Source organism: Vipera ursinii (assembly GCF_947247035.1).
Source record: "Vipera ursinii genome assembly, chromosome: 1".
NCBI lineage: Eukaryota > Metazoa > Chordata > Lepidosauria > Squamata > Viperidae > Vipera > Vipera ursinii.
In genome coordinates this window covers 168813516-168829301 of record NC_139512.1, presented here as the reverse complement: position 1 = coordinate 168829301, position 15786 = coordinate 168813516, and the positions used below count along the sequence as shown (strand labels likewise).

Here is a 15786-nt window from a genome sequence, read left to right as displayed (position 1 = left end):
GTTTTGATGGCCAGGTTACGGTATTTTGTATTTTTTCCTATTATTTATTACTACTACTACTACTACTACTACTACTACTACTACTATTATTATTATTATTATTATTATTATTATTATTATTATTATTATTATTATTGCTATTTTACAGCTGTTGAACTGTAGAAGCCCTGTTCTGTATGGAGGTTAAATAGAAAGTAAAGGAGCAGAAAGGGAAAGCATTAGCAGAAAGGGTACAGAACGTGTGTTTGAAGGACAGTAATAAAGATTAGTTTGTTTTGGTGATTAATACATCTGCTTAGAGATAATTGACATAGCAATAAGAATATAAATACAGGCTTTGACAGATTTGTTCTCTAGAATATTCAAACCCTTAAAACATACCTTACATTTAATAGCTTTCTTATAGCCAAATCTTTTCTTGAATTGATCCATTGCTTGTGTGTCAGTTAATGGAAGCCTTTTTGGCTTAAGGGTGCTTATTATTTCATTGATAGCTCCCCACCACTGACTTTTAAAAAGCATATAAAAAGCTTCAAGCTCAATGCCAATTACGTAATATCTGTTTTTAAAAAAAGAAGCCACATTACATTAATAACCAAATATTTTAATGCATCACATATTTAACAATGCTTTTGGAAGGAACCTGCACTAGTGATAATCTTTCAACCAAGCATAATCTATATTCATCAGTCCTAAATAAAGCTATTTCTACTTCATCTCTGACAATTAAATTGGACTGAAATCTAGCAGTCTCCAATACTTGGATGGCAGTGTGGCTGGCTACAAGTTGTGTATATATTTAATTAATTCAACCCAATCACCTGACCAAACCTAATGTCCTCCAGATTTCTTAGACTACAGCTTTGTACCATTAACTTTGTAGATGTTTTAATTAATGAGTTTTAATTAAACCAAGCCATTTGGAAGCCACCTAGTTAGGGAAAGCTGATTCATATACCTCCAGTCAAGGAGAGGTGACATACATATATTCGAATAGAATTATATTTTAATTTATCTCATCTTCCCTTCCTTAACAGACTATATGGTTCGCCATCACAGAATTTTAACTTGATAAATTATAACTCTTGTTACTAAATTCAGACAGAAGAATTCAAAGTCACTCAGTAAATCTTATGGCTTATGAGAAATTTTAACTTACACCTCCTAGTCAAACTCCATACCACGATGGCTTTGTAGAGAGACTCTATGGCAGGGGTGTCAAACTCACAACGTCATGTGACATTTTGTGACGCATCATGACTTTTTCCCCATTGCCAGCAATGGGGTGGGCGTGGTTTTGGCATGACACATCTGGCCCATGGGTTTGACAGCAGTTTGACACCCCTGCTCTATGGGTCTGTGTGTATTTGTGTTTGAATTAATTAATTAATTAATGAAGAGGGAAATTCTGTTTTCTATTTAACATTTCTGATTGATTGTCAGCATTTATAATAATTTCTGCATTGTTACTTACAGGTACTCCTCAAATTATAACCATAATGGAGGCTGACCATCATGGTTAAAAGTGGTAACAGTTGTAAATCAAGTCACTCACATAACCGACATAATTTTATAACCTGGTTTGCGGTGGTTGTTAAGCAAACACCATGGTCCTTAAGCATACACTGCAGTTGTTAAGCAAAGCAATGGTTTGTTATAGGCTGTTTTTTTTTACTGAAAACCAGAAGTAAATGCTGGGTTTTGCCAGATCTATTGTAAAATGCAGTCTCATGATGGCAAGATGCTGCAAATGGCTGTCAATGTGGGCTGTGAGTGGCCAAAATGCGATCACATGACCACCAGGGGAGGGGCGGCCATTGGAATTTCAAAACCAGGACCCAGATTGTTGCGGGCAATATGCTGACTCTATAAACCACTTAGAGAGGGCTGTAAAGAACTACAAAGTGGTATATAAGTCTAAGTGCTATTACTATTACTATTTTGAGTACCTAAAGGACTCAAAATGTTTCAGCTACTTTGATCTTAATCTAGTGAATTTTCTCAATGAATGGAAGAAATATTTCTGCATGCTCTTTACCTTTTGCCATCAAAATCCATTACTGGTATAGAATAATGCTCTCGGTACGGTGCATCTGGGTCCAGCAGTTGAGTAAGATGATTTATTGCACATGTGTGCATTTCATCATAGGCAGCCTATAAGAAGAACATGCTAAATGTATCTGGTAACATTTGCAAATTTGTAAATTTACCACAGATTTTCTGTTATCGTAAATATTTTACCTTTGCAACATATTTCCACCTTTTCCTCTGTTCTAGAGAGGAACATCCCATATAGTATTATAATTTGCATGCATATATATATATATATATATATATATATATATATATATATATATATGGATCCTTGGTTTTTCGGGTTTTTCCCCGCGTAGAACTAAAGGTGTGGGCGCAACGTTTCGACGGAGTCCCATCCGTCATCATCAGGCTTTAGCTTCCTTCTTCTGGGAGAAGCATGTGGCTGTTAGTTCCTCTTTTTTAAACTGCCAGAGGGGGTGTGTTCTGTGGAGGTGTGCTCTGATTGGATAGGGGACCAAGTGTGTTCTGATTGGGTGGGAGTGTGTTTTGAATGGTGGGTGTGTTCTGATTGGGTGGGGGGGTGTTCTGAGTGGATGGGCTGGTCTCAGCTCCACATACAGGCACCCGCGAAAACCTCAGAAAACATATATATATATATATATATATATATATGTGTGTAAATTACTAACAAAGAATTAAAGGGAAACTGAAATGCATTTCTGACTCATTAGTCGTCATCAGCCAGCCATACCCTTCTGAGATTCGAACCATGGGCTGATTGCATATGAGGCAGTGTTATTTGCCTCTAAGCCACAAGGTCTCTCTCGCTCTGTTAGCTTTTTTTTTTTTCTGCAAGGGAAGATATGTTTCAAATGTTAACTCTTTAGATTACCTTGCTAGGCCCCAAACATGGGGCAAATCTTTATTTCCTGTTTTCAGCCTATCTTGAAGGCTATCGAACAGGCAGTAGTCACACCGGACAATTCCTATATTTGTGTAAATTACTAACAAAGAATTAAAGGGAAACTGAAATGCATTTCTGACTCATTAGTCGTCATCAGCCAGCCATACCCTTCTGAGATTCGAACCATGGGCTGATTGCATATGAGGCAGTGTTATTTGCCTCTAAGCCACAAGGTCTCTCTCGCTCTGTTAGCTTTTTTTTTTCTGCAAGGGAAGATATGTTTCAAATGTTAACTCTTTAGATTACCTTGCTAGGCCCCAAACATGGGGCAAATCTTTATTTCCTGTTTTCAGCCTATCTTGAAGGCTATCGAACAGGCAGTAGTCACACCGGACAATTCCTATATTTGTGTAAATTACTAACAAAGAATTAAAGGGAAACTGAAATGCATTTCTGACTCATTAGTCGTCATCAGCCAGCCATACCCTTCTGAGATTCGAACCATGGGCTGATTGCATATGAGGCAGTGTTATTTGCCTCTAAGCCACAAGGTCTCTCTCGCTCTGTTAGCTTTTTTTTTCTGCAAGGGAAGATATGTTTCAAATGTTAACTCTTTAGATTACCTTGCTAGGCCCCAAACATGGGGCAAATCTTTATTTCCTGTTTTCAGCCTATCTTGAAGGCTATCGAACAGGCAGTAGTCACACCGGACAATTCCTATATTTGTGTAAATTACTAACAAAGAATTAAAGGGAAACTGAAATGCATTTCTGACTCATTAGTCGTCATCAGCCAGCCATACCCTTCTGAGATTCGAACCATGGGCTGATTGCATATGAGGCAGTGTTATTTGCCTCTAAGCCACAAGGTCTCTCTCGCTCTGTTAGCTTTTTTTTTTTCTGCAAGGGAAGATATGTTTCAAATGTTAACTCTTTAGATTACCTTGCTAGGCCCCAAACATGGGGCAAATCTTTATTTCCTGTTTTCAGCCTATCTTGAAGGCTATCGAACAGGCAGTAGTCACACCGGACAATTCCTATATTTGTGTAAATTACTAACAAAGAATTAAAGGGAAACTGAAATGCATTTCTGACTCATTAGTCGTCATCAGCCAGCCATACCCTTCTGAGATTCGAACCATGGGCTGATTGCATATGAGGCAGTGTTATTTGCCTCTAAGCCACAAGGTCTCTCTCGCTCTGTTAGCTTTTTTTTTTCTGCAAGGGAAGATATGTTTCAAATGTTAACTCTTTAGATTACCTTGCTAGGCCCCAAACATGGGGCAAATCTTTATTTCCTGTTTTCAGCCTATCTTGAAGGCTATCGAACAGGCAGTAGTCACACCGGACAATTCCTATATTTGTGTAAATTACTAACAAAGAATTAAAGGGAAACTGAAATGCATTTCTGACTCATTAGTCGTCATCAGCCAGCCATACCCTTCTGAGATTCGAACCATGGGCTGATTGCATATGAGGCAGTGTTATTTGCCTCTAAGCCACAAGGTCTCTCTCGCTCTGTTAGCTTTTTTTTTTTTTTCTGCAAGGGAAGATATGTTTCAAATGTTAACTCTTTAGATTACCTTGCTAGGCCCCAAACATGGGGCAAATCTTTATTTCCTGTTTTCAGCCTATCTTGAAGGCTATCGAACAGGCAGTAGTCACACCGGACAATTCCTATATTTGTGTAAATTACTAACAAAGAATTAAAGGGAAACTGAAATGCATTTCTGACTCATTAGTCGTCATCAGCCAGCCATACCCTTCTGAGATTCGAACCATGGGCTGATTGCATATGAGGCAGTGTTATTTGCCTCTAAGCCACAAGGTCTCTCTCGCTCTGTTAGCTTTTTTTTTTTCTGCAAGGGAAGATATGTTTCAAATGTTAACTCTTTAGATTACCTTGCTAGGCCCCAAACATGGGGCAAATCTTTATTTCCTGTTTTCAGCCTATCTTGAAGGCTATCGAACAGGCAGTAGTCACACCGGACAATTCCTATATTTGTGTAAATTACTAACAAAGAATTAAAGGGAAACTGAAATGCATTTCTGACTCATTAGTCGTCATCAGCCAGCCATACCCTTCTGAGATTCGAACCATGGGCTGATTGCATATGAGGCAGTGTTATTTGCCTCTAAGCCACAAGGTCTCTCTCGCTCTGTTAGCTTTTTTTTTTTCTGCAAGGGAAGATATGTTTCAAATGTTAACTCTTTAGATTACCTTGCTAGGCCCCAAACATGGGGCAAATCTTTATTTCCTGTTTTCAGCCTATCTTGAAGGCTATCGAACAGGCAGTAGTCACACCGGACAATTCCTATATTTGTGTAAATTACTAACAAAGAATTAAAGGGAAACTGAAATGCATTTCTGACTCATTAGTCGTCATCAGCCAGCCATACCCTTCTGAGATTCGAACCATGGGCTGATTGCATATGAGGCAGTGTTATTTGCCTCTAAGCCACAAGGTCTCTCTCGCTCTGTTAGCTTTTTTTTTTCTGCAAGGGAAGATATGTTTCAAATGTTAACTCTTTAGATTACCTTGCTAGGCCCCAAACATGGGGCAAATATATATATATATATTTGGATTGAGCTGTCACTGCTGTGACTACTGCCTGTGGATGGCCTTGGGTTAGGCTGAAACAGGAAATACGATTTGTCCCGTGTTTGGGGCCTAACAAGGTATTCTAAATACTTAACAAACACTTTATATATATATATGAGCTGTCACCGGTGTGACTACTGCCTGTTCGATGGCCTTCAAGATAGGCTGAAACAGGAAATAAAGATTTGTCCCATGCTTGGGGCCTAGCAAGGTAATCTAAATAGTTAACAAGTATTTGACAAAAATCTGGATCTGAAAGTATTCTGTGCTGCTGCTTTTATATTAATACCCAATGAAGCTGATTTCCAGAACTCTCAGGTTATGAAGCAGATCCTTCAAATTCAATACTACTTAACCTTACAACTGAACTGAAATAAGCTTCTGCCCACAATTGAGACAGTAATTCTCTTTCCCTTCCCCTCTCCCTCTCTCTCCTTCTCCCTTCCGCCCCCTGCCCTCCATCCATGCCCCCATCCATCTCTGTGATAGACAAAATAACTGGTGCGGTTGTTTTTGTTCTTTTTTAAAAAAAAACTAGCTTGATACCTTAACCTCTTTGGAAACATCTTCAACTGAAGGCGTCCCAACATCAAATTCAATGCCACCATGGAGATGGAAATACTGATTCTGGGCATACAAAAAATGTTGGCATTTGAAATCTGTCCCAAGCATAAATGGGGGTAATTCACGTTCAGTTTTAACTTTGTCATCTATAAAAAGGAAAAACAGAGTTTGATTCGGAAAGATGACAGTCACTATTGATCAATCCGTGTTGGCAATTTTTTAAAAAAGGAATTACACTTTCCAGATAACTTCTAGAAACTACAGTTTTCAATATTTTCATCAAATGAAGAGGACTGCTTCTTTGGCAAATTAATTATTGCTATAACAATAAAGAAAGAAAAAGCTACTGAATATATGTAAATGTGTGTTTGCATTTTTAAAGTACATTGTATTCAAATAAAACCAATAACCAAATTTTCAAATGAAAGGGGTTCTGGAACATGCCCCCCAAAAGTCAATTTGCTTGGAAAATGAATAAAAATCACATTTATGGTCCCAAACATATTTAATTTAAGTTATTCATATCCAGTGCTTTTTGTTTAAAAAAAAGGGTGCTGGAACTCATACACGTCATACAACCCGCCTTGCCTACCCTACAAGGTTCCATCCAAAAAAGGTGCCGGAACTCCGTTCTGGGCATTCTATGACAAAAAAAGCCCTGCTCATATCTATAAAAATAAACTTTAAAAAACCGTTTTTAAATGGCTACTCAGAGAATTAATAATGAAGGACATATATTTTAGGGATAATAAATGCAAGTATTTAAAAGGAACTTGCAATATTTAAAGTTCTTTTGCAATTCACTGAGATTTGTAGGACGGGTACACAACTGAAAAAAGGCGTAACAGTAAAGAAGATTCAACTGGTCAGTTTAAAACAATCCATTAATGTTAATATTAAGAATAAACAATGAAAAAAACATTTATCCACAACTGTAAAAATGTGTGTTAGCTTCTGATACAGGTTTTCATTCTACTTGTTTTTTTCACTCAGTTTTTCAATTTTTCTCCCCTAGCTGGTCAGCTTTTGTAGCTAATGAGTTTCCTCGGTGCTGTTTAGGTTGCTTTGGGGGGTTCCTAATATCTTGGGGTTCTTTTTAAAAAACCTGCCAAGCCCGCACCTTCTGTTATACACCCAAAGACCAAATGGGCTTTGTCACTTTTTCTCCTCTCTTGGCAGGTTTTTATTTGAGGCAGATTAATAAAAAGAACTTAATTGGCGCCAGATCACTAAGAGAATTCAACACTATTTTATTTTTAAGCCAAATATTAAACGTTTTATAGTATCAATTTGCGGGCAACACAGTGGGACGTGAGAGGTTGCATGTACAGTAACTCATGGCTGTAATGGCTTATAGCAATCCTGCAAACTTTACCACTGATAGTGCCTGTCGAAAGTGGTATGCCCTTCAAGTCACTCTCTTGGGTTTTCCAGACCAAATAAAGAGCACAACACTTTTGACAAGCAATACAAATGGTGACATTTGTAAGCCATTATGTCTCAGCCCAGCCCTTCAGCCTGTAAAAAGAGGTATGAGAATTAATTACTATATGATTCTTATATAATACCTGTTCAGTCTACCAGTGATGAAAAATAGGACAAGGCCTCCGGATCACAGTCTAGAGACAGAGCCCCCAAACCAAGGAGGAACCCAGATGACTTTTCAGAGACTTGCTTGTAAAAGCAAAACCATCCAATAGATACAGGATCAACGACTGTGTTGTACGCTGAGTTCTGACAGGACTAGGGTTATTTTTTCCCCCCCTACAGCCTCATTTCTTGTCTTCAGGCAGATGAAAAATCTAACCAGTTTCTGGGATGTGTGAGGAAGGCAAAACTGTAGTGATAAAGGAAATTCCAGTGTTATAGCTGTTATGCCTTTCTCCATTTCGGCACTTACTGTTTCTGAGGCCTCCTCAATAGTTTTTTTTCTTTCTTTCCTTTTTTTTAAAAAAAAAACCAGCCCTGTTCACCATATGGCAACTGGCCTATCTAGACAGAGAATAGACAAGAAAGACTCTAGTCACAAAGATGCTTCTTTCCAAAAGGCAACTGGGCTTTCTTGCTTTTCTTTTTCTTTTTTCTGTCTCTGAAAATGTTTCATTTCTTATCCAAGAAGCTTCAGTTAGAACTGAAGAAGCTTCTTGGATGAGAAGCAAAATGTTTTCAAAAAAACAACAACAAGAAGTTTGTCTTTTGGAGAGAAAAAAAAACACTTTTGAGGCAACCATGATCTGGATGGTTGAGAATCTCCACAGATTAGACTCTAGTCTACTCAAACCTACTTTTGTGGGATGAACAATTGTGTGCTTGTCATTTGCAATGGTAACAGTACTGCCCAGTTTTTTTCAGCTCAGTGGTACCAGTTTCAGGGGCTTACTTTGTCTGACTAAGAAATATTTTATTTTATTGTCTGACTAACGAAACTAAAGAAATCTCTTTCAACAAACACAGCATACGCTTACCTGAATAGGGCTGAAGAAGCCGGCTTAAATTTGGAACTTTATTTTTTCTCTTTAAATTAATGATAAATGGGATGAGAAAGCTTATCAGCTTCAAGTATGCTATGTTCTTTTGAATGTCTTCTTTTTTTTCTAGATGCTTTTTCACAACTTTGAGCTGAAGGGCGAGCCTCTGCTGTAATCTCTGGTATGAAAAAGCATCGAGGTGGTCCTCAGTCATTCTAATTGCATTGGTGAGGTTGTACGCTGCATCAAACAGGAACACATCTTCATACTGTTGAACCTTTGTAGCGGCAAACGTCAGCTTAAGTATTATATGGTCCGCAAACTGCATAAAGAACATTTTTTCTTCTATGCTGTTAGGATTGTAAGTTGGATCTTCATTCATGTTTTCATCATAGATTCCTTGGAACTCTGGTTCTTTTGTAATGTCTATTAGACCTATACCATATACATGTACATATAAGTTCTATAAATATATTAAAGATAAACATATTAAAATATAGATATATCCTACAGGCTGGAAACATGTGGAAGAGGCCTTCATCCTATAGTGGATAGACAATGGCTAAAATAAAAAGTCAGTTATATTCATTAATATCCAGCCTTAATCAGAAACGAGATTTATTGAAATCAGAGGCAGTTGTATTAGCTACACCTCACTAATCTCCACAATTTCAGAATGTCTTCTCTGTGGATGATGTGCTTTGAATCCAACTCATAAATGTCAAGAGTATTTTTTTTAACTCAAGAGGACCACATTTCTTGTTAAAGATAATCCTTTTTCGCCAAGCATTCTAATGCTTGATTTAAAAAAATAATAATCAGGAAATTAAATTTACAGAACTATCCAATTGCTATATACAAAATATTTTGCCCATAAATCTCTAACTATTCAAAGCCTTGCCAGCAATCATCTGGAACTGAATGGAAATAAGGCTAGAAACATGTTTCTGTGCTCTGCTTTCTTCCTATCAGAGTTTTGTTTGCTTGCTTGACTATTTCCTCTGGAAACTAGCATAAATTTTCCTCACATTTGGGAATACCAGAAAAACCAAAATAACACCATGTTGAAAGAAGGACCCAGAGAGAGAATGGCATCTATGCACAGGAACAACCAGGCAGAACCAGTTAAAACCAGTCATGTTTAGATGATATAAAAATAAAATAAAATAATAAAATATAAAATAAGGGAACTAAAGTAACCCCAAGACACTTTATAATACTTAAGCCAGGAACAGCACAACAGTGGTGTAGGTTGGCCCAAGATGTAACAGAGGGCCGTACAAGGACTTGGCAGGAAACCCCATCTGTGCATGCAACCCTCTGTCAAACATCTTGTGTTCTCCAACATTCCTTGTGTTACCTGCATTGTACTGTAGTGAGGCTTGGTGAGTCTGAATGTGTAAGTGTGGAATGCTTAAGCAACTGTATTCGATACAGTCAAGAGATTAATAGGGGCTCTTTTTTGCCTTATATTTCCCTAACTCCTCCATTACTGCCTACATCCTGAAGTACCAATCAGTAAGAAGAGTACAGTATTTGGTGATCTGGGGCATGGGGGAAATAACAGATTGAGGACTTTATAGATTATTGCTATGAAGATGGCCTTGGGGCAGCCTTTCATTACTGACATAACGTTTAGTGACAATTGAGGGTGTTAAGGAAGGTTATCATTAAGGGATATGCCGGGGAACAGTGAATAGTAATGGATTAAAGTGTAGAACTTAGAAAGTGAGTTGCCGCTTTGGAGTATGGCAGTGAGTTGCTGAGCTGGGAAGAAAGAAGTTGGCATCTTGCAGTGGCAGTGGCCAAGGAGCCTTTCAGTGAGGTGAGAAAAAGCGAACAGGACCTGGCAGAGAAGTGCTGGGAGGGCAGGATTACATTTGAAGAAAAGAACTATGCTGAATGGAGATAAAGTACCTACTGTAAAGGACTGCAAAAAGAAGTAAATGGCCTTGAGGAGAGAAACTCTGATAGCTCAAACATGAACTTCCTGTAAAGGAGTCTGAGAGATGGTGCTCATCAGATGAGGTAACAGGAACAAACAGTGGAGTAGCAAGGGATACAAGGGAGTGTAGAGTTCTGGGAAGCATCACTGCTGGAGTCGCACAATAGTGTGCTGCTTTTCCAGAAGCAGAGGTCATCTATCAGGCTGGGAAGGGTCAGTAATGGATGAGTCTAGGCAATGGAGGTCTGGTCTGACTGCCACCACAAATCCTGCTGGCAGGGGCTTGTGACTGCAAAGGACATTGAACAATTGCCCGGGACTAAGTACTCAACCTTTTGGTTGTTTTTGGGCATTCAGGGATTTGGTTAAGCTTGGCTATTTGGGGAAGAGATGGGGAGTGACATTGGGTGGCACCTCTGGAGTGGTAGAACCAGGATAAGAATCTCTTCAATGACTGCTCTGGGTTCTATATGTGTATCACTTAGATGTACATTTCCAAGCAGCCATGAGTGATGGAAGCTTCATGATATGTATTCACAACATGCGTATTTCAGATATGTACAGTTATTTTATGTGATACTGCTTCATCCTGATCATTACTTCCTATCTACATTGAACAACATTTCATGCAGTGGTCAAAAACAAACTTACCAGCTTGACAGAACTCTGTAGCAGGCGTTTTTAATGTTTGGGGAACCCCGTCTTGATCAATATCCATGCTAGAGCGCCAGAGTTCAGAGAATCGTACCCTTTTTTCCTTGGGCATGTATACTCCATGCCACAGGGCTTTCAACATATAGTCAACAGCGATTAATATTTGTCCTATTCTTGTGTCAAAATACCCCGGAGGGAGTGAACAGGAAGTACTCTGATCATAATTGGCATCTAGACTGATAGAAGGGATTTGGTTCAGACAATAAATGCCCACAGCCAACTCCCTGATCATTTGATGAATTTCCCGACAGTCCAAATCTAAGCCTGGCTCCACTGGCATAAGTATAATAGCTATGGAAGTATTGATGCTTTTCATCTGACTCAGAAGTCCACTGGGAAGTTCTAATGGATGACGCATGTCGTCTTTGGATGCCAACCAGCTGCAGAATGACGTGGTAAGTAATTCCTGAAGCTCACTTCGCTCGTACTTCTCAAAGAAGGCCGTAGCATTCCTCTGTGCTGCCAGGTGTGCTAAGTAGGCTGCTTCATCTGCTTGCTCATTTCTAAGGGCTTGCTTCTTAATTGGTCTCAACATCCTTCAAAATTTTCCGTTCTGCTGCTTTGAAATGTAAATTAAGTTAAAAGTTAAAATTAAGCAATGTAAGATTTGCTGGAAGAAAAATATATGAAGGGTCCTTGCTGCTCTCTGAACTTGGTTGTTTTCCTGCAGACATTTCATTATCAAACTAGATAACATCATCAGTGTTAGTAGGGAGTGGGATTTGCTCTCATTTTATATTCTGGTGGCTTACCTTATCAGTGCAGTGGGAGATGTCCAGGTAGTCTTCCACTTATAACCATTTGTTTAGTGACTGTTCAAAGTTACAATGGCATTGAAAAAAATGATTTCTGACCCATTTGCACACTTAGGACCATTGCAACATCCTCATAGTCATGTGATCAAATTGCATAGGTATAGTATAGGTGGTACCTTGCTCAATAGTAGTAACTGTGAGAGGGATCTCGGAGTCTTAGTAGACAATCACTTCAATATGAGCCAGCAGTGTGCTGCAGCTGCCAAAAAAGCCAACACAGTGCTAGGCTGCATTAACAGAGGGATAGAATCAAGATCAAGTGAAGTACTAATACAACTTTACAATGCTTTGGTAAGGCCACGCCTGAAATACTGCATCCAGTTTTGGTCACCACGATGTAAAAAAGATGTCGAGACTCTAGAAAGGGTACAGAGAAGAGCAACCAAGATGATTAGGGGGCTGGAGGCTAAAACATATAGGGAACGGTTGCTGGAATTGGGTATGTGTAGTTTAACGAAGAGAAGGGTGAGGGGTGACATGATAGCAGTGTTCCAATATCTCAGGGGCTACCACAAAGAAGAGGGAGTCAAGCTATTCTCCAAAGCACCTGAAAGCAGGACAAGAAGCAACGGATGGAAACTAGTCAAGGAGAGAAGCAACCTAGAACTAAGGAGAAACTTCCTGACAGTTAGAACAATTAACCAGTGGAACAACCTACCTCCAGAGGCGGTGAATGCTCCAACACTGGAGGTTTTTAAGAAGAGATTGGACAGCCATTTGCCTGAAATGGTATAAGGTTTCCTGCCTGAGCAGGGGGTTGGACTAGATGACCTCCAAGGTCCCTTCCAACTTTATATTATTATTATTATTATTATTATTATTATTATTATTATTATTATTATTATTATTATTATTATTATTATATTCAGGTGCTTGGCAATTGGCATGTATTTATCATAGTTGCACTGTCCCGGGGTCATGTGATCATCTACTGCTAAGCTTGTAAGCCGCCCTGAGTCTTCGGAGAAGGGCGGGATATAAATGGAATTAAAATAAAATAAAATAAAAATTTGTAACCTTCCCAGCCAGCCTCCAACCAGCAAAGTCAATAGGGGAAGCCGGATTTGTTTAACGACCACAGGATTCACTTAACAACTGCTGTGATTTGCTTAACAACAGTGGCAAGAAGGTTGTAAAATAGGGTAAATCTCACTTACCAACTGTCTTGCTTAGTAATGGAAATTTTGGGCATAATTGTGCTCATAAGGTGAGGACTACCTTACATAAAAATATATTTTTGTAAAGAAGAGGAAATAGTGAAGTGAAAACTTCACAGTAAAAACCTTACACCATGGTGATGTCATACAAGCTATATAGTGTATTACACACATTTCAGGTTCCTCATAATTTGGCAACTCCAGATGTTTTGGGTTACAATTCTAATAATGCTTATCCTGTCCGGAACAGATGGATATTGTAGTCCAAGATATTTAAGTTGGAGAAGGTTGGGTTAGGTCCTAATTCTCTGCTTGCTCAAAGTTAATTATGGAAGTCCCACTTTAAATGATTATTAAATGGTATAATTATGCTTTATTATTTTTAAATTGCTAGGGTAAATTACTGCATCAGTGCATCACACACCTAGAATTATTGTTCATCTGCTTCACTGCTCACAGTAAAATATATTTAAATTATGTATTATATCAGTGAATGCCGATAAAGATGATGTCTGTACATTAGATTATTACTAATGCTGTTATATTACTGTTACAGTGCTGTTAGTTAATAAGGTTAATATGAGATGTATAGTTGAGACTCAATTCTTTATTTTTAAAGTTGACAAGCTCATGCAATAGCTATATTATTATATAGAAGTATCCGCAGGGGAATTAAAAAAAAAGTCAAGATGACAACAACAATCATGTGATCAAAGCTACACACATAAAAAGAGAGATGGGGCTTCAGTGATGTTGTTGTAGTAGCCATCTGAACATTTATACTCCCTCTGTGGATGTCCCTTACGTTGTGCCTGAATTATATATGAATGAAAGGAATTAAAGTATGGCTAGCAACCCTGGTTCCAAAGGTATTTCAATATGTATCAAAATCAACAAGCAGAATTTCTACAAACTGCTTTATTTTACATAGGGAAATTGGGACATTAGAAATTGTTCTTTATGCCCTTTCTCTCTTATTTTACAAGATTTTTTAATACTTTACTGTACTGAGATTTGAATCAGGTTCTGTCCTTTTTTAATTTATAGTTTATTAATGTATTTTTAGATTATTTGAATTAGTGACTAGTGTGGACATATTTTAATATGAACAGGAGCAAAAACCTTAACACTTTACCTGTAATACTAAAGTTGAATATCTGAAGTAGAATGGAAATGATTTGAATAAAACCCATGTATAACAATACGAATAGAACCATTTTTTTTTGTTTGGTTAGTGGGAGATAAACAGTAATATAGCCATTAAAATCAATGAAATTTTAGTACACTTTATTTTTCTACCATTTTGTGACCAAATAATATTCCAGGGAAGTGAAACTATAAGGATATTTATTTATTAATGGTGTGAGAAGAAGCCTACAGCTTTCTTGTTTTTTTGTGACTTTTGGAATCTCTTGATTGTTCCGCAAAAATTAACAATACATTGATTTAGATTTAATTTTGCATTTGAAAAAAAGAGAAAGCAACAGTGAATGTTTAGGAAAGCCACACGCCACATCACTTAGTCAACATTGTATGAGATTCAATATACTTCAAGATGACTGAGGCACAAATAGGGTGTGACTGCAGATGAAGTGATTACCCCCATCACAAGAAACAACTATGAGTTGTTTTAAATCAGGGGTCTTCAAACTTGGCCACTTTACAACTTGTGGCTGAGGAGTTCTGGGAGTTGAAGTCCACATGTTATAAAAGGGCCAAGTTTGAAGACCTCTGTTTTAAATCAAAAACGAACTTGGAAACAGTCTGAGAGAAGAAATGGAGCATCTTTTATCTCCTCAACATCGTCAGAATTGATTAGAATCCTCAGGGATCTAGAAGGGCTGTCCAAAAAGACTGGAGACAGATGGAATTTTTTTTTAAGGAAAACAATTATTTTTGAAAGGATATGGCTTTTTTTCTTTGTCTGTTTAAAGTCAGATTATGTTATCCCTGGTAATTGTACAAGCTCATTCCTTATCTGTTTTATGCATATTACAAGCTCTTCATTAGAAGACTAGCATCATCTTGTAATCTGAATCTTTTATTTTCCTTTGTATTTTTTTAATGGAAGCTCCTGATAAATCAGTACCTGAGATTTGAATATCTTTTATGAGACTGGCTGACCTTCCAAAAAGGAAAGAGGGGAAGATGCGGTTGATTTTCCTTGCCTCATCTCCATAAGGCCAGGAGGTAGTGTTAAGAATTTATTTCATTTCTTTCTGATTCTTTTTTTTTCTTTTAATTTTTTCAGAAAGCAATCCAGTTAACAATAGCAGGGATATTTCTAAGCACAGTTTGCAGTGCAATCAGTCAAAAGATATGTGACTGCTTTATTTATGTCTTCTTCACTTATATAAGAAAAACAAGTAGTAGTACTGAGTTTTACAGTAGAAAACTACACAGCCAGTTTGGTATGGAGGGTTAGGAACCAAGCCACAAAGCAGGACACTGTGAGTTTAAGTCCCGTTTTAGCCAGGAATGATAGCTAGGTGACAATATGTCACATGAGCAACAATTTGAACTTAGTAAAATCAATGCAGGGCAAACTATAGCTCACCAGGTAAGCAAAAAAGTTTGTCA

The 15786-nt window shown here is 37.9% G+C and overlaps 1 protein-coding gene across 1 annotated transcript in view; it reads right to left on the bottom strand.

Annotated features, from left to right (window-relative positions):
- The window catches only part of ANKAR (ankyrin and armadillo repeat containing), a gene marked incomplete at its 5' end in the record, with an annotated part of 47700 nt that extends 35931 nt beyond the window's left edge, over positions 1-11769 (bottom strand). Inside the window, 5 exons of the mRNA XM_083368606.1 lie at positions 382-559; positions 2039-2154; positions 6090-6253; positions 8573-9010; positions 11172-11769. Coding sequence (XP_083224732.1) covers positions 382-559; positions 2039-2154; positions 6090-6253; positions 8573-9010; positions 11172-11769 — 1494 coding nt within the window. The remainder of the gene's footprint in view (positions 1-381; positions 560-2038; positions 2155-6089; positions 6254-8572; positions 9011-11171) is intronic.
- Positions 11770-15786: the final 4017 nt, after the last annotated feature.